General features: G+C 38.4%; 1 protein-coding gene across 7 annotated transcripts in view; it reads left to right on the top strand.

Annotated features, from left to right (window-relative positions):
• The window catches only part of ANO5 (anoctamin 5), a 60,664-nt gene that overhangs the window by 3,877 nt on the left and 31,292 nt on the right, over positions 1–25,495 (top strand). Inside the window, exons 2-5 of one of the 7 annotated variants that reach the window (XM_049819811.1) lie at positions 8,307–8,351; positions 11,073–11,143; positions 17,613–17,660; positions 24,287–24,400. In XM_049819811.1, the coding sequence (XP_049675768.1) occupies positions 8,307–8,351; positions 11,073–11,143; positions 17,613–17,660; positions 24,287–24,400 (278 nt within the window). The remainder of the gene's footprint in view (positions 1–8,306; positions 8,352–11,072; positions 11,144–17,612; positions 17,661–24,286; positions 24,401–25,495) is intronic. The other 6 variants (XM_049819812.1, XM_049819813.1, XM_049819814.1 and 3 more) reach the window with 6 other exon arrangements.

Genomic DNA, 25,495 nt, shown 5'->3' with positions numbered 1-25,495 from the left:
GCCTCTATTTAATAAGGGGTCTGCAGCTTCACCTTTGTGCGCAGAAAAATGAAGGAAAATCTTCTGCAGCTGGTTTTCTCTCTGGCCGGTTCCTGGAGGAATGGCTTGGTTCCAGCCGGGGCAGAGGTTCTGGGCTGTGAGCGCTGAATAAACGCTAAGCAAGCAATTGAAACCCCATTGCGGTGTAAGGCAGAGTGATGTTCTCTCAGGCAAGTTTGCAGCTAAGGTACTGGCTGGTGTGATGTCCCATTCTGAGGTGTTTATAGGACTAATGGAAAGGCAGGTTTCCAGTGCATAGGGATTTGATTTTTTTTTTTTTTTTTTAAGGAAAAAAAAAAAAATCTGGCTTTGCATCTGAGTAAAATTCAAAATTTTGGAAGTATAACTACAGCTGGAAAGTTTCCAGTCGTTGCTGCTGGTCATTGAAATTGTGCTAGAAGTATGGTGTCGCACCCTGGAAGGTTTTTGTAAGCAATTCTTCTCAAATTCCAAACCAAATTCAAAGTTACTTTGCTTTTCAAGCTTTTATTTAACAGGTGCATTAGCAGCATGTGTTGAAAACTGACAGCTGTGCTGAAATGCCAATCTTTGCACTCTGGAAAAGTCTTTGCAGAAATAAGAAAACTGTATCATAAAATGGAAGGGCACTTTAACATCTATGTACAAATGATTAATAATTACTATGATGCAAGGAAAAACTAGGATAAGATACAAGGATGCTAGTGAAAATGTTTTTAAAATTATGCTGAGAACTGCTGGCAGATATTTTGAAAAAAAGAAACAACAGAAAAAACCCCACAAACCAAGAAAACCCCCCACACAAACCCAGCAAAAACCGGAAAACCAAACATGGTTGTCTTCATATTCAGTATCTATAAACTAATTAATGAGTTGTATATACATGTGGAGAAGTACAGTCACCTAATATAAACATGTAATTAAGAAGGTATAGGTAATGTGAAAATGTGGCGAGAGTTGCTACGTCAGATGTTAAGTGGCAAGGTAATAATGCAGTGAACTTTTCCACTAGTTTTTTATTATTATCTGGGGGTTGAGCTGAAGAGCAGTGTAGTTGCAAGGTTGTGCTTCGTTATCTAGCAATAATTTCATTATATTTGGTAGTAGCTTTTCACGTGCCTATGTGTATAAATGCACGAAGGGGAGGGGAGATCCTTGTGTCGTATTGGTAGGGATAGTTCTTGAAATTATAGTTATGGAAGGATTTTGAGGTGTTGGCTAGCTGCAGAAAGCTGAATAATATGTCAGGAATTATTTATGAATTAAACATTGTGTGTGGGAGGACTTGATTCTAGTTTGGGACCTGGTTACTTGGATTATGCTAGAGAGATGTGTGTTTTAATTTGAAAGGCCTCCTGCAAGAACCTACAGCTGTTCAACCTGTGGTGTTCGTTGCTTTAGTCTGATGCACACCAAGAAAAGGTGTGCTAGTTGGCTGCTGCTGATAAAAAGGTGCAGAGTAAGGCAGGACGCCTGAACCAATGCTGGAAACTTCATGTCTTGCACAGCTGTGCTGACGTGCATTGTAAGCACTAATTACCGCTCTTAATATAACATAATACAATTCTTAACTCGCCTATCTGGCTAGGCTAAGGGGTGTAACGTGAAAATCTGTGTGTAAGTGTAGTTTTCCAGTAGTTTTGCTCATATTGCAGTAATCCAATGAAGGCTTCTGGATCTATTTCTGTGTATTCAGAATACATCCATGTGTAAATTTGGATCGCTCTTTTCACACCACATCAAGGCAGAACTAGCACGTGTTCTCACGCATTGTACACCTGCCTTCAGTCTCTCTTTAGCCCCTGTTTTCATCATTGGTTTCTGCTTTAGTTGTAGCTGGTGCCCAAGAAAACAGGAGAGAAATTGTCTTAGGTCCTGTTTGCACAGTTGTCGTCTGGAATTTTCAGTAGATCCTATAGATTAAAGGATTATGGGATTTACTAATTATTTTTATTATTTTTTTTGCATTTGTAGTGTAGTAGTGTGTTACAGATCTGACTGTTAAGAATAAATTAAGAGTAGACCAACATTTGATGTTACTTGTGTTAAAAGACTTCATTCTAAGCTACTGTTTCAAATAATTTTTTTTTTTTCAGTGCACATGGATCACTCATTTACACATAACATTATAATATAAGCACCTCATTATTTCATCTTGTTGGTTTGTCTGGGTCTTTTGGTACAGTCAGAGCCATTCTCCACTGGTGAGGACCAGTAGAGGTAGTGAAGTTCCAAATGCTGATTTTTAGGAAGTGGGAATATCTTTGGGTGAAGTGCAGTCTTATAACTGGAAATCCCAAGTGATCCCCTTGTCTTTGTTAGCAGGCTCCCAAGGGTAAATATGAAATTTGAGGCCTTTGGCAAGATAGCAGCAGCACCGCAGCGAGCCATGTGGGTAGGGCTCGTGATGCAGATGGTTGGCCTTTTAATTTTCTGCACTAGCCCTAAATTAGAAAGGGCCCTGTGGTTTGTTATTCAAAGGAGTTTCCTTAACTATCAGGTAGGAAATCAGAGAGCCTATGTTTGCACAAGTTATAGTGTGCTAGAAATATACCATGCTAATGAGTAATGACTAGCAGGTGTGGTTTTGAGGCCATTGGCAATATGGATGCTTTTGTGTACTTCAGTCCTGTTAATAGACTGGTGCTTACATAAAAAACTCTGAAGTGATGGGAATCATGGTCCATTTGTTTTCTTGATTGATAGGAGCTGTTTCTCTCTGAGGTCAGTGTATGACTTCAGAGTTTTTCCGTTGTCTAAAGTAATTTGGACAGAAAACATTAAGTCTTGCAAACTGATACTTCAGGGGAAAAAAAATTGATAGGATTTGTTTGTAAAACATTATTCTATACTGGTATATTTTTATGTTTAATACAAGACAATTAAATACTTGGTGAATGATGCAGTAGCAAAATTCCCAATGACACATTTCATTGGAAGCATAACCAAAATAGTATTGAACTAGGTAGAGCATGAGGACCAGAAGGAACAAAAAATTGTGGATTAAATTGGCCATCTGAAATTAAATGTCTGGGTACCATGAAACTAAGGAGTACTGCCAGAGGACAGTAAATTTGAGGTGCAGTTTTTTATATATTGCTTTTTATTTTCTTAATAAAAGTACAGGTTATATGTGTTTCTAGTTTATGGTAAACCTCATCCCACCGTTCTTTACTATTTCCCCATCATTAGTTCCCTGTTCACACATCACTGTTCTCTTACGGTATCTATAGGAGATCTCCCATGCAAGGATGGGAATATAATGGGTGTCCATAGAATGAATAGTACGTTGGGCCCTCCGCTACTTTTAAAAACTTGTGTATTGCAAATGTCGAAAGAAATCAGAGATTGTGTTGCTTCAGGGTTACGTCAGTGATTTCAGTGGAAGTTGGAGAAATGCATTCATGAAAGATGCCGTAAGATTTTAAGTGTATCTCTGGAAACACTAGGGAAGCAAGTCTATACCTAACACTTTTTGAAGTGCTTGTAATTCCCTTGGGCTGTGATGAAAAGCAATAGCATGGTTCCCCTTTCTTCATCTTTTCTTGAAGGAGACGTGAGAGCATCTGGCACTTTCATATATGTGCAAGGCCATTGCCCGAGCTGTTTGTCTGCCTCTGCAGTCAGATAGTGCCGATGAAATCTGGCCCTGCGCATATAAATAGTCTAAGTGCAAGCAAGCACAGCCATAGTGCTTTATGAGTTGTCGGGACTTCTGCAGTCTGGTTATTTTACCACCCTGCTCTTCTGAGGTTTATTTGCCATCCTATTCCCCCTTACTTACTTACATGCATCCAAGTGCTACGCAGTTTAAAAATACGTGACTTTATCTAGCTGTCACTGGTCTGGGCTTTCTTTTTTTAATTGCATTTGAACCTATTAATCAGTTTACATGTGTCATTCTGGAAAATGATGATACCTGAAAGGTATAAGTGCTAACTTCGGTGCTCACAGCATGCTTTAAGTCTTGTCCGTGATGGTATATACAATACGGTAATGGTTACTGCCTTAACCACATTAAAATGCCATTCAAGTTCTCTGTTACAACATTATGCTTGTGGGTTTTTGCTAAAAATGGATTTACACAACTTTTTTCTTTCTCCCCGTTTTGGTTTTTGGTTTTTTGTTGTTGTTTTGTTTTTGGTTTTGTTGTTTTTTTTTTTAGCTCAGTGCCTTTTAATCAAAAGGAGAGGTTTTATGGTTCTTTAAATGGAAGGCAGCTGAGAGTAAACCTCAAGTTCTGATTTAAAATACTCATTTACTATACTAGAGATTAGAACTGAGGACTTCATGTCTTTTCCAAATGCTAAATGAGATTTTGTTATTGTTGGGAACAGATTTCTCTTCCATATATTTATGCCTATATAAAATAGTTATTTATTCTTTTACTTCTTATGTGTTGATAAATCCCTGTTCTCTGGAATCGCTTGTTTAATAATAAAACACATGCTGAAAAGAAATATGTCCGTGAAGCAGCGTATACTTGAATGCAATCTTTTTTTTTTTTAATCATAAAATTCTTTTAAAGTGTTCCCAATAAACTTCTTGGATTTACTGAGAATTTGATGTTTTCATTGTTAAGAAATAGTTTTAAATATTTAGGAGCAGCTCTGAGTGTGCAAGACCCACCACTTCAAGCATAATCTTGAGATTGAGTCTTTGGCTCAGCAGTGCAGTTATTACTCTTCAGACCATGCCAGGTGAAGTCATAACACTTACTTTACTTGCTCGGGAGCCAGCATACTAGGTGGGTCCTTAGTTCCCCTAGGCAACTCGGTCATCCAGCTCTGGGAGGATATGGTCAATATACGAATAAATTTAGTTAATAAGTCATTTTAAAGCTATGTTTTAGTTAATAAGTCATTTTAAAGCTATGGAAACACAGCAGTCATTATGAAGCTTGCTTGGAATGAGTGACCTTATTTTGGAGAGGTCTTTGTCCGCTGTGCATTTTTGTTAGTGACTCAGTGCTGAATCAGACTCCTTATCAAAGATGGAAACTGCTCAGAGTAGGTCCCGCTACAGCAGGAATCCTGTGGTGATCTTTTGGGAGCAAAGGACACAGTACTATGAATACCACCTTGATTTAGTGATAAATAGTCATGTTTTAAATCAATTTCTCTTTTCTGTCAGGCAGGCCAGTTATTGAATAACGGCAGGACTTTATTAAGATGGTAACTTCAAGACAGCTAGGAATAAAATTTTCTTTCATTGCTTTGTAAGGATGAATATTAGGAATTTTCTCTGTAGTACAAAGTAGCTACCTTGTTAACAACTGCACCATAAGTTTCAGGTTTGGGGTTTTTTTTTGTTGTTTGGGGTTTGTTGGTTTTTTGGTTTTGTTTTGGGGGTTTTTGTTTGTTTTTTGGGTTCTTTCATTTTACCTGGACCATCAAAATTTTGCTCTAGGTATATGTGTGTCCATAAACTGATATGCCAAAGGTGTGAGACATATACAGAACAGTATGACAGGTCTGAAAGCTCTTTTTACCTGCATGTTTTTGTTGACTGGAAAGGTTGCTGTTACTGTGTCTAAGAAAATCATGGAAATAAATGGAAACAGTATTTTGGACACAATACTGAAAATAATAACAGGACCAGTAGTAATACTGTCTTACTGCTGCTAAATAATAAACAGTTTATCAACACCTGCCCGGGAATCCTGGCTCTGACTTTGCCTTTAGCATAGCTCGGTCTTAAGTGTGCAAGTGCAGATGATTTTCTAGTTTTAGTAGTAAAATTTTCATTTTGATCCCTAAAAATGTCTATTCAGCTACCATTTGGCTTTAGAAGCACCTAATACGTTCACATTTTTACTGGTAGAAACACATGTACCGAGAGCTCTACGTAGTACAGATGAATCAGGGTGATCGAAGTTGGAAGAAAGGAGAACTTAAATGCCTGCCTTTGCTGTTTTCTGATGCAGAGTTGCTCTGAACTCTGCCAGACTGCAGCATCTCCACACTAGCTGCTCAGTGCCCAGCTGTACCTGGCGTGCTGCATCATCGGCCAAGCTTTTTTCTTCCCATCTGTCAGCAGACCCCAGCTTACTGAGGATGCTGAAGTGATAAAGATCATCGTCCTCCAGGGAAATTGCTGGTTAGGTACAGTTAAAGGTGCTAGAGCATCCCTGGCTGTGCCTGTGCTAATAATTAAAAAAGCCAAGGATTTTTTTCATTGGCCTTCGAGGACAAGTAGCACAGTCCAGCCACATCCATATGGCTAAACTCCCTTCTTCCCCAAGCAGGAACTTGGGGAAGACTTATCCATACCGTTTCGAAGACCAGAACCTGGCCTGTGGTGTCCTCCACAGTGTGTTTCTGCTCTGTCTAGGGAGAGTGCTAGAAGCCAAAAGCCGTTCCACAAAGTGCACTAATAATTAAGCTGAGTGAGCAGTCCTGTGGTTGGGCTCGTGTCCTGGAGCTTTTATTTGCCTAGTCGAGGCACAGCTGTTGTGACCAGGACGTGGCCTATGATGGGTTGTCCTTCTCCCAGAGAATGTGCAGCTCATTTTTCGTGTGGAGGGATATACGTCACTAGTCCTGTGGCATCACTGAGCGGTGCTTGTTACCTTGCCCCAGCTATCAGAAAATCGGGGGTTACCGGAGGCCTCGATTTACAACGGCATCGTTACTTTTTTGCAACAGCACTGAACACATTTACTTGTGTTTTATGAGATTTTGTAAATGAAATTAAACATTTGTCAAAATAAACAGAATTTATTTTGCGCTGCTTGGTTTTTTGCAGGTGACTTTAATTTTATAGTCTGTATTGCCATTGTAGTCATCGAAGAGAACTGGTAGGTAGGTTGTGCATGTGGTCTCTAATCCATTTATCTGATTTTAAATATGTCACAGGCAGTCCTACTTAAATAGCTTGTGTGCTGATTCTGTGAATTGCAGATACAGTAGCATCTCTGAGAAATTGTGAGCATCTTGGTGTCTAGACCACTAGGGGGTTTTGTCTTTCATCATGGAATGAATAGGAAAGTTTTGAAGGATGATTTTTTGATTCCTGAAATATTAATCAAATTAAAGCACTTCTTTTAACCAGTGGGTCCAGATGTGGGGTTCAATTCCTTTTGTCTTTTCCTAAATCATCAGTTTTGCCATGTAGAAAAAGAAAGCGATTCAGGCACTGTAACGAAGTTAAACTATGGTACAATGACTAATCATTTCATTACACAAGAAGCCATTTTTCATGCTTGTTATAAAAATCATAAGATTGCACTAATAGAAGTACATTTTTTTGTGGGGTAAACTACTTACCTTTTAAGAGGCGAAATCAGTCTTGATTATAGTCTCCAGTCTTCAGTTCTGGATGTTGATTTCAGTGAGCTGTTTTGAATTACCGTTGATCCGATCATCTGGGTCTGTAATTGAAATAGAAGTGGTCTGTAATTCTTAGGCGTGGCATACCAGAAGTTTATAAGTAGGTTGCCCTGTGGTAGGGTGTAGTTTGGGACAGCGTATGTTAATGCTGCAAAATTACAGGCCGTGTGAAGCTTCCTTATTTCCAATAAAGTACAAACTCCCAAGACACATGTGTTTAAGGAGTTACAAATAGCGGTGCGCGGAACTGTAAGGCTGTTGGAGACAATGGTTACACTGGGAAAGAGGCATTTCTTCAGCTAGGATATGTGCATGTCCATGAAAGGCAAATGATTTGAATAAATATTAAAATCATATATGTCTGAAAATTTTAATGAGTTTTGATAGTCATAGCGTAATTGCGTCATTCTGGAGTTAATTTTGAACAAAAAATTTGCAAGGAATGACTGCAATTTGTACAAACAAATTTTGTACTGAAGGGCCACTTACGTTCAGTAGATGTCCTCATTCATTCTTCTTGGTGTGCAAAGCTCTTTACGTACAGTAGAGTATGTAGTGTTGAAGAACAAGGCCATTCCCTTAAATATCATGGTTTTATCAGCATATTATTGTTTTACTCCCATCTTTAGATATGAAGTTGTAATTTCTTGAAGAATTTTAAAGGCATTTGCTTGAATAGCAGAAACTCTTATGGTGCTCCCTGCTGCTGATACGGGAAAGTGGCATCCTTGTTTGTGTTGCTGAATAAAGTGCCTGGACAAAAAGGTGAATGCTGGTGTTTCAAGAGGAACCTGCTCCGTGCATTCTGCCTAGATCTCAGTCTCTGGTTTCCAGGGCTTTATTCTTTTGTTGATATAGTGGCTGTATTGTTAAGGATAGAAGAGAGTTATTAAATGGGTTCATGTTAAAAGTGGATTTTACTTCTGGTTCTTACTGAAGTGTTCTTTCCTTTTAAAGATGACAATGCGGTTCTCACCAAGTTCAAGCCATCGTGGTCAGAAGGTATTGTACTAACTGGCGTTACGCCTTCCTCCCTTTTGTGTGTCCTCTCTCCTTCTTTTTCTGCTGAGAGCCCCTTGGAAATCGGACTTAAGTTTATATGAGTCATTGATATCACGTATGAGCCAGGCTTTTTTGCAATGTGATTGGCAAGTCAATTTTTCACTATCTGTGGGCAGCTCTCTTGGTTAAGAACTAATTGGGCATCTTCATTCCTGGTGCTTGTTGCAGTTTTGGGTTGCGGCTCCTTCACACCTTCCTACATGACTAGGACATGCTTTTCTCGTACTGCTCCTGCTCAGGAACCTGTTGATGTGTTTTTCAAAGAGTGAATGTATTAAGTGTGTTATACTTCTCAGTTAATATATGTTTTGCATTCTCTTTTTGCCTTCTTGTGTGCTGCTCTAGGGTTATTCAGTTTTATTCCCCTGGATCAGTGATACCAAGAGGATTTCCTTCGACAAGTTGCATAAGTAATCAGCTATGGTACTGGGAGAGCATTCAAAACGTAAAATTCTGAATCGTGCTTGTTCCTGAGGTTAAACTTTCACAACTACAGAGAGCATAATCGAGAAAAAACCAACACCAAGGCTGTTGTTGTAGGCTGTGGAATCAGTCCAAGTCCTCTCAGCAGCATAGGCAAATTGGATGTTACTGCTGCAGGGACAAGGTGCCAGGCTGCTCCTGCCACGAAGGGTTGTGTGATGAAATATTTGAGCTTTCTGCTCCTGGGCCCTGGGCTCGCTACCTTTGGCCAAAGCTGCAGCAGGCACCTGTTTCCCAGGGCTGTAGGCGGAGCAGGTACGGAGCGTGATGGTGTTGCTCCTTTTCTTTCACCAGGCAGCAGTCTGCTGTCCTGGGCAGCTGCTGACTTTGCGTAAGCTTAGAGCCAGCCCTGTACGAAGGTAGAGCCTCTCCTTAAGGAGTATTCTTGCAGAAACAGTTTCTCAACGTAAGTTAATCTGAATCTTTTGATAGTTGTTTTTTGAGTCGAGGCCTTTGTGTTCTTGCTACGATATTTTCCCGTTATGTTCCATTTGTTTCTCTTGCATGTTGGACCGCTTGTGCTGTGTTGGGAGGTGAACTGAATTCAGGTCTGTGCTGAAGCTGTTCCTGTAAACCTTTTCTGTGTTTGGTGTTCTCTCTTACAGCATAGTCCCTGTAGCATTTATGATATATTTGGGTAGGAAGAACGATCCCAAATTATTGACTTTCAGGCTAACTTTTTAGAGATGGCTCAATGCTGGTCTCCACGCTTATATCAGCATATGGAAACACCTTTCTACAAGTGCATAAGTAAAACTTAAGTGTTCAGATTGTATCTACTAATACAGATTTTGCAGGCGTAGTTTGTTTTAGCAGAATGGCATGCAGCAACTTTAAATGTCTTAGCATTCAGAAACTACTTCATTATATGAATATAGCATTATACACCATTGCCCAGTTTCTCATCACATCATATGTACGGTTGTAAAGTACAGAGACCGTTTTCTGTAAGTGAATGTAGACACAGAAAAAAAATTAGAGGAAACAAAGTGCTCTGAAGCTGTACTTGAGTAGCTTATTATACATTTTTCAAAGAATGAGTTTGTCCTGCCTGGATGCAATTTTGACACCAAATATTTGCAAGTTACAAAAAAAAAGTACATTTGTTTTATTGGTAGGAATAATCTAACTGTAGTTGTCTTGTCAGTGGTTCAGTCTAAGATGTGCAAGTCAGTCTGTCCAGTCGAAGCTATACCCAGCAATACTTCCTCGATGGAGAAAGGAGCATGATGCATCTTTGTTTTGGAAGAAAGAGGCAGCATTATTAGATGCCTGCTCTAGATCGTGATGAGCTGTTTTCAAAACTGCTTGTCCTTTTCCATTGGTGGTGGACTTATTTAGATGCCTGCTTTAGGAGACTGGTCTGTCTGTCTCATCAGCAGAGAGACGGTTGTTTACAAAAACTTCTTGGAACAGGAGCCTAGCTTAGGGGCTCTGAATTGCGCTCCAGAGCCCCAAACCCAGCCAATGTCTCAGTATGATTTAGGGATCTGAAGATACTCAATGTGATTTTTCCCTATAACGTTAACATTTAAGTTGACAGTGTCCTTGGTGAACTGACTATATTTGCAGGAAAGTCACGCTGGAGTTCAGTACTGTTGTTAAAATGAAGGTGGTTTTTTTCTGTGGGGTTTTGTTTTGATTTTTTAAACAACAAGAAGCTTGGTAATTTAAGTTGACATTACTATTCTTGATCCTGTCACTGTGTCTCCATTATGTGGGCATCTGTAATCTTGAGGTTATGCACCATTAATCCCTTAGCAACAAAAAACCTAATTCAATTTCTAGCAAGCAACCTCAGAGATAATTGATCTTTCATAACTGAGGCGGCAAAGCTCCGGGTGCGAGACCCTCATAGACAGTAACCTGGCAGACATTTGAGACAAGAAAGATACGTGACGCTGACAGATTTTTGTTTATCACAGTTAAAAGTATGTGTCTCTGACTGCAAGGTTACAACCAGGTAGTACAGGCTGAGTATATTGTCTCTCACAGCATTTTTTCCCCTCCACAGAACCATTCTTGGAGATTTTATGTAGCTCAGTATTATTTTCCAGCTTTTGCTTTTGCTTGTTCATAGTTCTGTGGCTTCAAGATGCACACCACTTTCAGACACAATAATGTCTTAAAATAAGGAGTGTATTTATGTGAATCTGTCTTTCTTTCAATGTTCCTTAGGGGAAGAATGCAATGGACCTTTATGTGAGACTATTTCAACTGCAGGATCGGAAGTCCCAAGCAGCTCTGAGGTAAGGTACAGTACCGAGAGTGTTAACATACTACTGGTAGGAAGAAAGAGGAACCGTTGCTGTGAAAGATAGAATTAGTTTTAAAAATAATATGTCTTCTAGATTGTCTTACACGTCCTTTTTCTATCCATGTAAACGTTTTCTTCCTCTAGTGTTTTGAAGGAGCAAAACCATGAATGTAACACTGATACTCACTGAGTCTTACAAGAGACTTATCAGTGTAGAAAACAGTGTGGGCTTAACAGTGTTTCCAGGATCAGTCTTGAAATGAGAATCACACAATCATTTAATGTTTTGGCAATTGGAAAAACATAATGCTTTTGCACAAACCTAACGCTTTGTTTTATGCTGCGTATCATATTGCTGGTTCTAGGAACTTTTTGACAGTGCAGAGAGATTTAAGTTATAAGAATACTCTTTCCTTGCAACATGTGCAATATGAAAAGCATCATCAGCTATTCATTTTTTCACAGTACCTCATTTCTTAATATGTGCAGTACGCAATATCTTAAATAGATAGCGGTGTGTAGTTATTATTCAGTTAAGAAACAGATTTTAAAAGAATATTGAAAATTTGCATTCTTGAAATTGGTGTTTTATTCTAATTTCTATTGTCTTGTTTCCTTATTGCGGTTATTATATGCTTAGAGGAAGATATGAAGAGTTTCTGCTCCTAGGTGGAAAATAGTTGCTTTGTCAAGGTAGAGTCTCATACACGCCATGAGCACTCATCAGAAATGATGTCTATTGAATTGACTGTTGGAAAACAGTCGCTGTTCTGCTGAACTTCTTAAGAGCAAAACATGTCCTCACCTACTTCTAAGAGGCAAATTTGGAGGTGGTCATGTGAAGACAGAACTCGGGAGTGCTTCCTAGATCACACAGATCTTTATCTTGCTAGCACATGCAACCATGTCATCTAAATATTTTCATAAATCTACCAGTTCCATCTTAAAAATTATTAGTATGTTCACCCTGCTACTTTGTGAATCTATTGTAGGAGTTGTAGCAGTCTTTTTCTCCAGCAAAATTTTCCATGAACAGCCATATCAAATACTTCACTGAACCCTGGGCAGATAGGTCTCCAATTATAGCTTTTGAATCATCATACCATGATAAGCATCAGAGTCTGAAGCTGATTCTGAGTTCCTTTTGAGTGCCTCTGAGTAGATGGAGATGACCTATGTCACCAAAGCTTGGAAGAATTCACTTCATGACTGAGGATGTAGGAAGAGGCAGGAAATATGGGAGAAAGGGTGCAACACGTGTCATAGATGTGGAGACATGGGATTTGAACCTTGTTTGAAGGGTGAAAGAGTCATGATGGGGTGGGAAAGGAGGCTTTGATCTTCAGCACTTTCTTGCCTGGGAGGTAGTCTCCTTATGAAAAATATATCTGGTTACCCTCTCAAAAATCTCTTGTTGGTAACTTCATGCTGCCATTTCTCTTGGTTTTTACTTAGGCCAGGTGTTCTGTTTTGTTATTTTCTGCCCTCCCTCTAAGAAGAGATGGCTTATTTGGCTTTAGATAGTTTGTTTCTCCACATCAGCTGCTTATCTGATGTTTGCTTACATTTAAGCTAGTACTCGTCTGTGCTTTGTGTTACCCTACCCTGTTCCCTAATACAGTCTCATTTATCTGCTTTTTGCTTTCTATGCGTTAGCCAGACATAAAGTTACAGAGTTACTCTTGATCTTCTTACCCAGTTTCACACTCTCATCAGCCGTGACAGGCTTAGTTCTTCATGATTAATGTCCTAGATATGTCTATCCTTAAAGTTTTTCCATGAATTCATTCCAACAGTAAGATAGCCCTGCTCTTTTTTTTCATACGATGCTAATCCTTTATGTGTTGTCACAACTTCAGTTTTGTTTTCTATAAACTGGAAGAACTTCTGTTCCCTCAGTTCTTTGCTAGGCTGCCTTTTGTCATCCTTGTTGCATTCCCATAGGAATTGAGCAGGGTCATCTATCCCAGTATGAAAGACAAGCCATGGTTTCTCCTCTTTTCACCAGGACCCTTCTGAGCTCAGGTCAACGTGCTTTGTTCTTGTTTTGACAGATAGCACATTTCTCTATTTTATGACTTTACTCTGGTGATAGGTTGGCAATTTTCTTATTACTTAGCCATGTACTTAACTTTGTTTTAAGACTTCCAAGTGTTCATATTTTCCAACTGCAGGAACAATTTAAGTCAAGTAATTTTAAAACAGAAATGAAATTAATTCATGAAAAGACCATTGGGGAAGAGTTAAACAAATTTACATTCTGGTCACAACTTCATTATGCTTGGGCTGTCTTTTCTTTTGGAGGAGAAGAAATGTAACATATAGTAACAGTATGCTTCTGCTCAGCAGTAGGGAGGAAAAGCTAAGGCCTTATCGTTGATTTAGCAACAGAGGAGGGAATAAAAGAAATCTAGATTCAATTATGGAGACCAGAAAACATTACCTATCCGTAATTCAGTGGTATTATTTTTCTTTTGTAATCTGTAAAGGTTTATGTGATTTGGACATGAGGAATGGTGCAAGTAAAACAAAAACTAAGGTGAAAAATGGTCTGTAGTGAAGCCTGCCAACACTTAAAGAAGTTGGATGAAGCCAAGGACTCAGACAGTAATTGAGTCTCCAGTCAATGGTGCATTTGGTCCTTCTTCATGATTCTGCATTTCTGCTGTAATCCACTGCTTCTTGCCTATTTTACCCTGTTTCTTCTTTTTTTTTTTTTTAAATCTGCTTCTTCTTGAGTCTCCTTATTTTTCTTCTTCTTTTAATGTCCCACAAGGACAAAAGAAACAAGATTGCTTGGAGTTCAACAGCTTTTCATATTACAAGCCTTACAGCATGAATCATTTCTAGATGCTTTGTCATGCAGAGAGGCAAGGAGATGTTTTCAGCAAACAGCAGACTGGAGAGGAGGGGAAAGAAAAGGATACGATAGAGATATTTTCAAATAGGCATTGCATTTGGGGACTGCTTCAAATTATGTCATTGTTAAATCAGTAATTCACAGACAGCTACTTCTGTTAGGGATAGGCAACTCTCCTAATTGAGTGTCTATGTAGAATATACCTGAATCAGACTTAATGGAGTTCCTGTTCCAAGAAACACATAAATGCCTCTGGAAGTCCTTTCAAGCAAATTGGTAAATGAATGGAATAAAACTTGAGAATCAGTTTTTCCTATGTGCTTTATATTTATGAATAAAGAGCGCTAGAAACATATAATGGCACAATTCTGTTTTGATAGCACAGTGCATTTCTGTTCAGTGATTATAATTGGTTGCTCAAATTACAGAGTAAATGAGGATGAGGCCCACTGACAAAATAGGGTTCCTATTCTTAAGAGAAAGGAAGGTCAGTTAAATAGTTCAAGTTTGGAAGAAAGCTAAAATTGGAATTTGTATTAAATTTCCTGAGAGTTAAATTTTAGGCCATGCAAGTGGGATAATTGTAAAATTAGTACAGATTTTGTGGAAGACTGAATCATTAATTTGTAGTTTATCGACATCTGTATGAGGTGTATACAGAGGGCTCTTTGTGTCTGCTGTTCCAATTAAGAAGTACAAAGTAACTTAAAATGTATGCTTTTTATGTATGTGGACCCTGAGTTTCTCAGTAATATATGAAATTTTCACCTTTTCTGTTAATTTCACACTAGTGAAATGCTCCCTAAAGATTCCTGTTAATCAGGATTTTCCATATCGTAACTTGATCGTGAGAAAATGTGAGAACGAGCTGTCTTTCTTTAAGCCATGTTAGCAGAAGTAAATTGTCAGAGCTCCATCAAATGTATTAAAGCAATGCATTTTACCAAAATTATGGGTGTGGCAAACAGATTTTTTGGTTTTGAGAGCAGCAGGTGCTGCAAGTGTTCCAAATGAATTGATTATTGTTTTTTTCTGAAGAAACACCATCATAATGTACATTACTTTTCATGCTTGTTCATTTTTCAATTCAGACTGGTGGGGTTTCAAGTAGAGAAAAACATAAAATACCATTGTTAATATTATGAAGACAGACCAAATCAGTTTCAAAATCTAGAAGGAAATACAAAAAGACTTCTCTCAGGCGTAACTACAAAACACAATCTGAAGGGTATTTTGGGGAGAGTGAGTGCATTAAAGACTTAGGGTGGATTGCGAAGTAGGAAGGACCAGCCCAGCACTGCTGCCACCACTGCTAACCTTTATTCTTGGTTTTTGTCTGAACAAAGTTGGACTATTTGAGTGTTTCTGAAAACACTGGTTGGTTCTTGTTTTGGGGGTCATGTTATCAAGATTGGTGCCCCTTTGTGCTGTCTGTAGACTTCGGCATATAATGAAAATTGGGGTGTCTCTGTAAGAGTTCTTACACTTTAAATGTACAGTAGAAGGTTTCATCACCAAGGTTATAATATATAACCCCCATGATTTGACCTAATTAATTTCGGGCAGTTGTAATGAGAGCAGGGTAAGTTCTTTAGATTAACAGGAAAGCATTTCACAAAATTCATAGGAACATACAAAGGACTCTGCCAGCTGTGTGTCTTCATCACACAGTTTAGTGTTTCACTAAATGTATTAAAAATTTATCTCGGGGTGAAGCACTGTGAGCAGCATGTGAGGACCAGTGGGTGGCTAAAACCTGTATTTACATCTAATCGTGGAGGAGGTGGGAAGCTTTGGGTGGGAGGAGTATGGGATGGAGGTAGAAGAAAAGCAGATGGAAGGGGACCAGCTTGGCCCGGGGAGGGGCAGGTGTGCAATGGAGAGGTCAGGAGCCGTAGGGCAGCAATGAAAAGCGAGGCTGCACTTTCATTGATGTCAAATTTGTACGATACCTTACAGGGCGGATATTTTCAGTGTATAATTGGAGAGGAACTTTCTGCTGAAGTGTCTCAGGTCTTAGTTCTCTACAAATAGCGCAGGTTTTTCCAGTAGCATCAATGACATGAGGATTAAACTGCTAAACCCGGTTCAGAATGTCTCGGAGTAAGAGCACAGTGCAGCTATTTATGTTTGCGCTGTTTCTCATGTGGATTCCGTGCCAAAAACCAGGTGGATCTGTCTTTGTTTTATTTGACTGAGTTCCGAAAAGGACATTTTTATCTTATTTAGATAAGCAAATACTCAGAGATGGCGTCATTAAGAAAGAATGTAAAGATGTGTGTACATGTTCCTGTTTCCATTGCAAGTAATAACAATAGCCTGTTTGTTTCACAAAATTATAGGAATGGACCTGAATGACTTCTGTCAAGTAAAATTGTAATAAAAGTGAAAAATACTCATTTCTAATTTGCAAAAATTATACAGTATTTTATGAAAATTGGATTTTGGGAAATACGCTTTTTGAAATATTACAACTCTAAACCAATAAATGATGATACAATAATGAAATGAAGTTAGTATTCTGCTTCTGTTGAAAGTTAATTTTATTCCATAGAGAACTGCCATATTTTCATAATGCGCTCACACTATTTGGTTGCACTCTTTAAACCTGCCTGTGATTTGTTTTCAGAAGAAAAACAAAAGAAGCATGTGAGAAACTATTGACTAATGGAATTAGATATTGCAAAACAGCTTCGGTATTGCAAACCATTATTCATTCTAATAGCGCAGCCTGGTCTCAAAATCTTTTGCTTATGCAATCACACGGTTGTGGTCCAGGACCCCAGATAGCTTATGGACGTGTCTTTGTAGGAGAGCTGGGCTCTGCGGAGTCCTCTGCTGCTGGTATTCCTGTCATCCCTGTGTGGAGTCTGGCCAGAGGACGTTGCAACACCCTCCAGGCCTTTGTGCAGGAAAATAATAAGCACCCAGATCTTGTACAATTAAAATCAGGGTAGGGATCCGCCAGGCATGGATCATAACTGGAAGCTGGGAAGCCCTCACTGGTCTCATTAGGCATAACAACTGCAATTACTGATAGCAATTTGCCTTGTCTACACTATGAGATTAATGATCTGTCTCCTTGCATTTGTTTTCCTTCAGTGTACGTGGTATAATTTCAGTTTGTATTGAAAAAATAGCTAAGTAAGGGGCATCACATTTGTTCTTAATGCAAGCGCAGCCGTCTATGCTGTGTACGTTTTCTCCCTTTTGATATTAAAATAAGAAAAAGTACTGTTAAAAATTGTTCTTCATCAGCTTGTAAATGGTAATCTGTGCCAAATTATTGAGGCTTTATTTTTTTTATAATGGAAATGCTGAGGGATACTGTATAGCTCTTACTAAAAGTTATTAATATTTAAAAATCGTTATGGGCCATGTAAAAGTCAGTGGCGTAGGCTAGAGACCCAGCTCATTTGAGGAAGTAGAGGTTTGTTTAAATTTTGACTATCTAGACTGAAAATCCAACTATCACTCAGAACAGCTTTTCAACAACTTAAACCAGAAGCTACACTGTTTCTTCTGAAATAGCCTTTTATTTTAAAGCCTCCTTTGCATCATCGCTAACAACATTATGTTTTTCCCATGATGCCACTGGCAGGGCCTAAACAGCACTGAGACTACTTTACTCATCCCTGAACATCAAGTGGTAAGCAGTAAGCAACATTCATGCTTCTTTGCATGAATTTGTGTGGCGTCTTCTATAACTGTATGCCAAAAAGTCCCTCGCCAGAAAATTTTCCAGTTTCAAGGAAGCCATCCTTCCAAAAAGAATTGTTTTTTCTAGCTTATAAAAATGAATGTGTTTTTTACGTTTATTCCTAGTGATGGCTTAAATGATAAATTCAAGCAAATTGAAAGGATAATAGACAAAATCGAGAAGTTAAGATTGGTGGAGAAAACTGGAAAGTTTGCTTTTTTTATCATTGTTTTGGTTTGATGGGATATAGGATGTATTCTGACTGGTGTTATTAACAAATGTGGGATTCCTTTTTATCATGGTGATGTGGCCGGCTCTGTGAGTCAGCATGATACTTTAAAATGTTTTAAAGAGCAAGAAACAAACACTGACAGCATTTGAAATGTGTTGCCTTTTTTTTCTTATTGTAGTAAATAATAAGGAAAGGCTCAAAATATCCACTTAGTGAAATTTGCAGACAAGATAATTGTATTAATTTTCAAATATATCAGAAAACTTAAAATAACCATTATTCTTTTATGGAGAAAAAAATTACAAAAATTCATTTAAGATAACTGAATAAGTACATGCTGAGGTATATTAAAACTGTCTGCTTGCTTACATTGGGCTCTGGTGTCTTACATTAACACATACGCTCTCTCAGCATACTTTTTATTTTTCTTTGTTCTATTCTTGTTTAATGTGTTCTTTTATCCAGAGAGGCTTTTTCTGCGCATTTAAATCTTAGTGCAAGTATCTTGGTGTCTTCAACTGCTTTGAAATGCATGTTTTCAAGCTTTGAGATTTTTATGCGGTTTAAAATTGAAACACAATTGTGGTGGAGGTGCAAAAAGCAGCTTGCAAGTTTTAGCTACAAGAAACATATGGGATTTTTTGTTTCTTTGAATGGGAAAGGTTATAACTTTGTATGCAACTTTGTAGCCTGCATGAAGCATAACTGGAAATTGAAATGTGTGGTGCTAGAGTGTTGTTAATACATTTCTTTGAAGTGGGTAAGCACTTCAATTGCATGGATTCCTCCAAGCAAGAATATTGAAGAGAACTTCATGCAAAGAGGACCTCTGGTATAATGGGAACTGAGTTTACTGGGCATAAACCAGGAATTTGCCTCTTTGATTTTCAGTAGAGTGCCTGTATATTTGCATATGTTGTGTAAATGCATTTCCAGGAGCTTTTTGCTTTTGGAAATGAATTTTATCAAACAGTTATATTTAGCATAGCAGCACTTAAATCAGCATGTTTTTCCTATAGCTGTAAGCATGTTTAATTCGGTAAAAGGGGGAGGTGTATAAACATCTTTTGCGAACTGGGGATCTAAATGAGGGTGATAATTTTGGGTTTAAGCCATTGAATGTTTTCTACCCTTTCATTTATGGAGGCTTTTCTTGTATTTTGATTCAGCTTTCAAATCCTTATATTTTTGTCCATTTCTGTATTCTAAAAATTTCTCTGCAGTGGATTGTTCATTCATAAATTAACTAATTGCTTTGTAACGTTGTTATTTTGGGTTTTTTTTACATTGTCTGTGATAAAAACTGATTTGCCTGTATGATTATCAAAAGTATGCAGTAAATACAATATTTGGTTTGTAGACTATCTTGTAAGCAGCAAAATCTTGCGAAACAATTTTATTTTGTAATTTCAGGCAGTTTCTCGTGTGGTAATGTAGGACTATGATAATATAATTCCTAGATGTGCTGATGGGGATCATGTTATCCATGTTAACCTCTCAGCGTACCCTTTAGTCAGAGCCGGAGATACTTCACTGGGCTGGAACTCTAATGAAGCTAATGTATTGGATTCTTCCATCTCAGATTAGTGTTGGTTACTGCTTTATTACTGAAATTGCCGCTCTAAACTACCTTCCCACTCTCAAATACAAAAAGCAGAAGGGGAAGGCCGCCGAGGTCTGAACCTGCAGGCCCAGCTCCATGAGGTGGACACTTGTGAAACCTTGAAGTCCGGGGAACTGGAGATGGGAAGGCCATTTCTGAATGTAGGCCCCAAAGAAACTTGCAGTTTTCTGACTGAATATTAATCTGAAAAGTATTGCTCTAAGTAAAATTCCTCTGTTTTTGAATTACGGACACGGAGAGGGCTAGGATATATAGTAGCAAGGTGTATCTGGAGGAAGCTCCGTTGCCTACAAGGAGAGAGCTGTGCTAAGCGGCCTGTAGGGACATAAATTTCCTGTTAGGTGGATGACCAGAAACAGAAATCCCTGCGAGTCCTGTGAGAATATACAGTATTAAATCATTCAGGTATAATCTGAAAAATGTGTTTGCCTTTCAGGTACTGTGATATCGCTAAACCACTGAGGTCAGCTGTCTGTGTGCTTTGGTGTGTGAGCAAGGCCACGAAATGTTTACCTCGGTCTCTCTCCCTCAGCTTCGGTCCAAAGTCGTTTCTCTGAAGCACTTTCTGTTACGGTGTTTAGTGGTTGATGCCACATCCAGCAGCTCGCCTTCCCCTCTCCTGTTCGCAGTGACTGGCTTGTGTGCTTTGGCCCTGGATTTGATGGATGTGAACGTCGCGTGAGACCACCAGCCAGCATTTACAAGCTGTACCCAAACCAGTTTGGGCAGACTGAACGTGGGGGGTTACAGCCTTACTTCGTCTTGAGCTATGCTTTATTAATTTCCATGCTGAGATCTTGGGTCTCTGCTGTTTGAGTCAGGATTTCCTGCTGCAGGGCTTTAGGTTGTGTCTAACGTGAGGGACTGCAAGTCCAGATACTTGGAGGGTTGTTGGGTTGAACGTGGTCCGATACCCTGACTTCCGCTGGATGTCTAGGCAGACGTTATCGATTACGGGATAACTAGGAATATTAATATAATTCCGTATGAATCCAGTAAGTTTTCATTTATGTAGCTACGTGAAAAATTTAGCTCCTTACGATAGGCTGTTAGAGCGTTCAATTAGCAGATCTGTCCGCAGGCTATGAAGTCGCTTAGTTCTTAGAGAGTTAATTAGACTATTAAGACTGGAAAGTTACTACAGGAAAATGCGAAGGTAGTATTTGGTTTTGAACAAGTAGTTTTTGTGAACTTGCCTTGTAGCTGATGGGTTTATCCAACTTTTGGAAGCACTGGTAAATGCTAAATGCTTGCAGTAGCGCCATTTCATAGAATCGTACGGTGACTTGAGCTGGAAGGGACCTCTGGAGGTCTCCTTGACCAATTTCCTACTGGAGGCAAGGCTGACTTCAAACTTGGATCAGGTTGCTGAGTCAGGGCCTTGCTTGGTCAAGCTGTGTGATCTCTGAGGATGGAGGTTACGCAGTCTCTCTGGGCAACTTGTCGTACCTGTTCCTGCTCAACCGCACCCTCTCATCCAGTAGGAATTTCCTTTGTTGCAACTTGTGCCTGTTGCCTCTTGTGTTTTCGCCAGATGCCTCAGGGAAGAGACTGGCTCCATCTCTTCTGTAATTCCTCATTGGGTATTATTCAAAAGCTTCTGCTTCCTCACTGTGCTGCACTGGGAAATTTTAATTTGGTTACTTGTATTCCAGAAGGTACATGTCACAGAATATCTGCTCTGATGAGCTGTAACTTTATTTAATAACTGTAGGTTGTCGAAGATCAATTAATTTGAATACAGTTCTGGAAAGAGCTGTTAAGAAATAAAATATACTAATCCATAATGTTTTATGATTCACTGTTGCAACCAATGCAAATTACCAACTTTTTAGATACATATTTTAAACCTGCAAGTGCACATTTATCCACAGAATTGCATGAATATGCAAGACTGATCTTGTTCTTGTGAAATCCAAATGCAGCAAAATGGAAAGGAATAATTTATGGGTTTAATAAGTAGGCCTGTCACTATCCATGATGAATAATCCTATGTACAGAAGGAGAGAGAAGTGATAAGTATTCCCCTTCTCAAAGCAGATCCAACGATGACTACTGCATCTTCTTATAATTGATAGTCAGACCTTTAATGACTAAGCAGGATTCTGATATGTCTTAGAAAATGAGCAAACTTTGATGGCACTAAAGATAAAATATTACTTCAGTTGTATGGAATGATCTAATTATAACTATGCTACCCAAAGAATTTGGGACACTCCTTTGGCAGGAGCGTTTTTTGAAGTAAATATTATTGATTTTTTTTTTTCTTTCTTTCTTTGTGTATATGGATTTTGTTAAATCACTAGGACAATGTCTGTGCTTGCACAATCTCTATTTTTTCAAATTGGTGGTTGGGGCGGTCTGTTTTTAGGCTGGTTCCCAACATTGTAAGTTGTTAGACTGCACTTTGGGGTTCACTTACTGTAATGCTGAATAATTAGAGTACTGTTGATAGTATTAAGATGTCGGTGTGGTTCTATACACTAATCAAATTAACATCTAAACAGTTGCAATTTGTTTGTAGTCACAATTATATTTACAAAAAACCCCAAACCTGTAAGCACAAAATAGAATAGGAAAATGCTGTTTCCTTTCTTTTCTTCTATTGGATTCCATGATTTTTGCGAGCCTCTTAGTCCTAATGATCATGTACTGCATTTGAAAGCAAAAGCATTTTTGGAGGTAGCTTGTCCTGGTTTCAGCTCTTACAAAGTAGTCTATGTTAATTGAGCTGCTGTAAATATTTCTCAAGAAGAGGAACAACAAGAACAACCAAGAGTTTTGTAGCTCCCCAAAGGCTAGAATAGCTTCAGAAATACAGGAATTCTGAGGAATGCATGGATAGTCCAAGTAGGCTACTGTCTCGTTTCAGCAGTTACCAGGGGATCTAGTGAAGAGGCATAAAATTGTATAAAGCTATGGAATAATAGGGATGATGATGATGATTATTATTATTAAATTTGAGCCTTTTGAAGATAAACACATGTCCCGGAGTATGCAGATATTATTGCTTGTGGCTTTGTCAGCTCTGGAATGACATAGTTGCAATTCATCTTTTTATGTCCCAGCGGGTCCAACCTGACATGAGCGTAAAAGAAACTTGCATGCTCTATTCATTAGCCTGTGCTTGTTTTGTTGCCTTTGCGTTGCATTCAAAGAAACTTTCTCATTGTTCCTTTTTTTTAAAATCTGCTTAAGTAGCCAAATAATGGCAATTAGTAATTTAGGAGTCATTATTTGAAAATACCTGAGTTTATAATAAAAATTAATGCCAGCGCAGTTTTGCCTTTAATAAAAAAGACATTATACTCATACTGTTTAGGAATACTTGTGTTTTCCTAATAGTTGGAAGCTTTTCTTGGCTTTCTTAAGGACACAGATTTCTCACTAGCTGTAGCTGGGGGGTATGTGCTCGAAGCAGTTGGTTTGGGTCTTGGAGAGGAACAGTGGGCTTGCTAACTACTTGTTGGTTATTCCGACAGAGTGGAAGGAGATATAATCTGTTCCTGAAGCGACGTCTCAGGGTAAAACAGTGATGAATGATATTGCAAGTAGCTTGGATGGCTGCAGTAATAACATGCTTCACTGTGTGATGCCTTTTGTTAACTGGGAGCAAGGTTCACAGTTATAAAGTTCTCTGAGAAAGCACAGAATATATTTCACGTGCATCCTTGCATGGCTTAAGAGGGAGAAGACAGACGTATCCCTTTGAATTGCTCTTTTCTTTTGTTCCTACTCTAATAAAATAAAAACCCAATTCAGTCCTATATAAATACAATTTTGCTGATGGGTGTGGTTAAAAAAACCCACCAACAACCTTCCTTAGCACGGAGGTAAATTTAGACCAGAGTATTAGCTTCTATGGAGAGCACTGTGCTGTATGAACCTCTAGTCTTGCAAACAATTTGGTAGAGCTGAATATTGATATGGTAATAAATAATATTACCTAATATTATGCTAACTTCCCTAGGAGAGTGAGGTGATAGTCTTTTTTTGCTTAACGTTAATTACTGTAGCCTAATCAGTGAAGAAGATGAATGTTGTTATTACGACATTCTGGCATGCTGATAAATGAAAAGATGACTGTTAATAGATCAATTGGAATACTAATTACCCTGTTGCATTGATAAATTTTATTAGATTTCCCTCCCCGCAAGAAAGTAAATACTCAATTTTGAAATGTAACCCCTGTATCATTTGTGTGCATTTTCATATGTAGTCATTGCTGGGCCATATTTCTCCGTGGTGGTTGGTTTAGTGAGTCTTGTTATGTAGAATACAATGCATGGAATTTACTTTTTGCTGCTTGCTTCAAGTCAATGAGCAGTGCCTTAGCTGGCTTTTATATAGAGTGGCATTCTGACTAACTGCAGAAAAACCCCCATGCTGTCAAATAACACTTGTCTTGATCATTTATGACACATTGTAAAGACCGTGAAAGAATAAATGGTAGCATTGTTCACAGGTTCTTGTAAATACTAACATATATTTGTTCTTCATATACCAGTTATTTACATGTAGTGTTTGTGCATATAAGCAGTTAATCTTGAAATTATTTTAACTGGATGTAGCCCTTGTTAAAACTTGTGCAAGTATATCTTCAGCTATGAAGAAACTGAAGAATTGAGGCAATTTGGGGGAACTTCTTTGTCTTCTGTTATATTTTAGAGCAACAGCAATGCTTGGGGTTTTTTAATCACATGCCTATATCTTCCACAGATTGATAAAAGACATCAGAGCAAAGATTCTATTTTCTTCAGGGACGGTGTCAGGAGAATTGATTTTGTTCTCTCCTATGTGGATGATCTTAATAAGGAATGGGAAAAAAAGTTGGTAAGTTTGTCTTTTTGAGGTCCTCTGAATTCTTAACTGTCATAACCAGAATATCAATTACTAAGCCTTTCAAATAACTACACTCAGCTGGAATTGGATTTAGCTAAAAACTTGATAGCTGCATAAAAAGCCATTCCATGTACTGAATTTCTGCGTAATTCACTGTTGTGCATTATGACCCAATTAGATTTTGGGGGCTTTATTTACTGAATTGATCACTCTCCATTACTTAGGCTGGTCAGTATATTATACGATCAATGCCAAGTAATCCAAATTATTTTGCTTTCTTCATTTAACAGTCTTATAGTTAGCTGTGGCTTTGGTGAAGCTATCTGTAAATAGTTAAATGAAGGAGGTTTCTTCTAAATAAGCAAAGCTTTATCCAAATGAGATGTAACTATAAATTTCCCTCCCCCCATCCTTTGACTTCAGTTAGAGCAGAAATGGATTCTTAGATCCAAGAATCCATGTGATTTTCCTTTTAAGACTTTTTTTTTTTATATATATATACTCTAAGCAAAATAAACACAGAGCTCCTCTCTGAGCTCTTCTGTGTGCTTGACTTGGTCTTTACATGTGTTGGTTCTTCTGGAAGAATATTTAAAGTGGCTTTGAAAAGAGATCTCCTATGTAACAGAGCATGAAGGACAGGCTTTCTCTAAAATGCTCGTCAGTGATCATCCCTGAACTTCCCAGCAAGACCCGGTTGCCTGAATGGTAGCAGTAGGTCAGACTGAATCAGTAAATGACACGTATTTGTTCCTTGCTCAGACTGACACTTGAGGTCTAACTTGACTACTACATAAATTCAGGCTATTTAAAAAATCCGGTACTGTGAGATGCAGTCAACACAAATAATAAATTCTATATAAGCATAATGTTTAAAAAATAATAATTACAGGGATTTTGATTATTTTGTTTTCTCTTTATTCACTGCCTTCTTTCTGACCAGGAGAGGTTACATTTACCAACTAGTCTTTCCAATACACATCTCCACAGTTTGTTCTAAAAAAAAAAAATCAAAACCCAAACCAAAAAACCCAAACCAAAAAAAGACTTCATTCTCATGTAATCACATTATTCTGAAAGATAAGG

The sequence above is a fragment of the Accipiter gentilis genome, chromosome 17 (genome assembly GCF_929443795.1).
Source record: "Accipiter gentilis chromosome 17, bAccGen1.1, whole genome shotgun sequence".
Taxonomy (NCBI): Eukaryota; Metazoa; Chordata; class Aves; order Accipitriformes; family Accipitridae; genus Astur; species Astur gentilis.
This window is presented reverse-complemented; position numbering and strand designations above follow the sequence as displayed.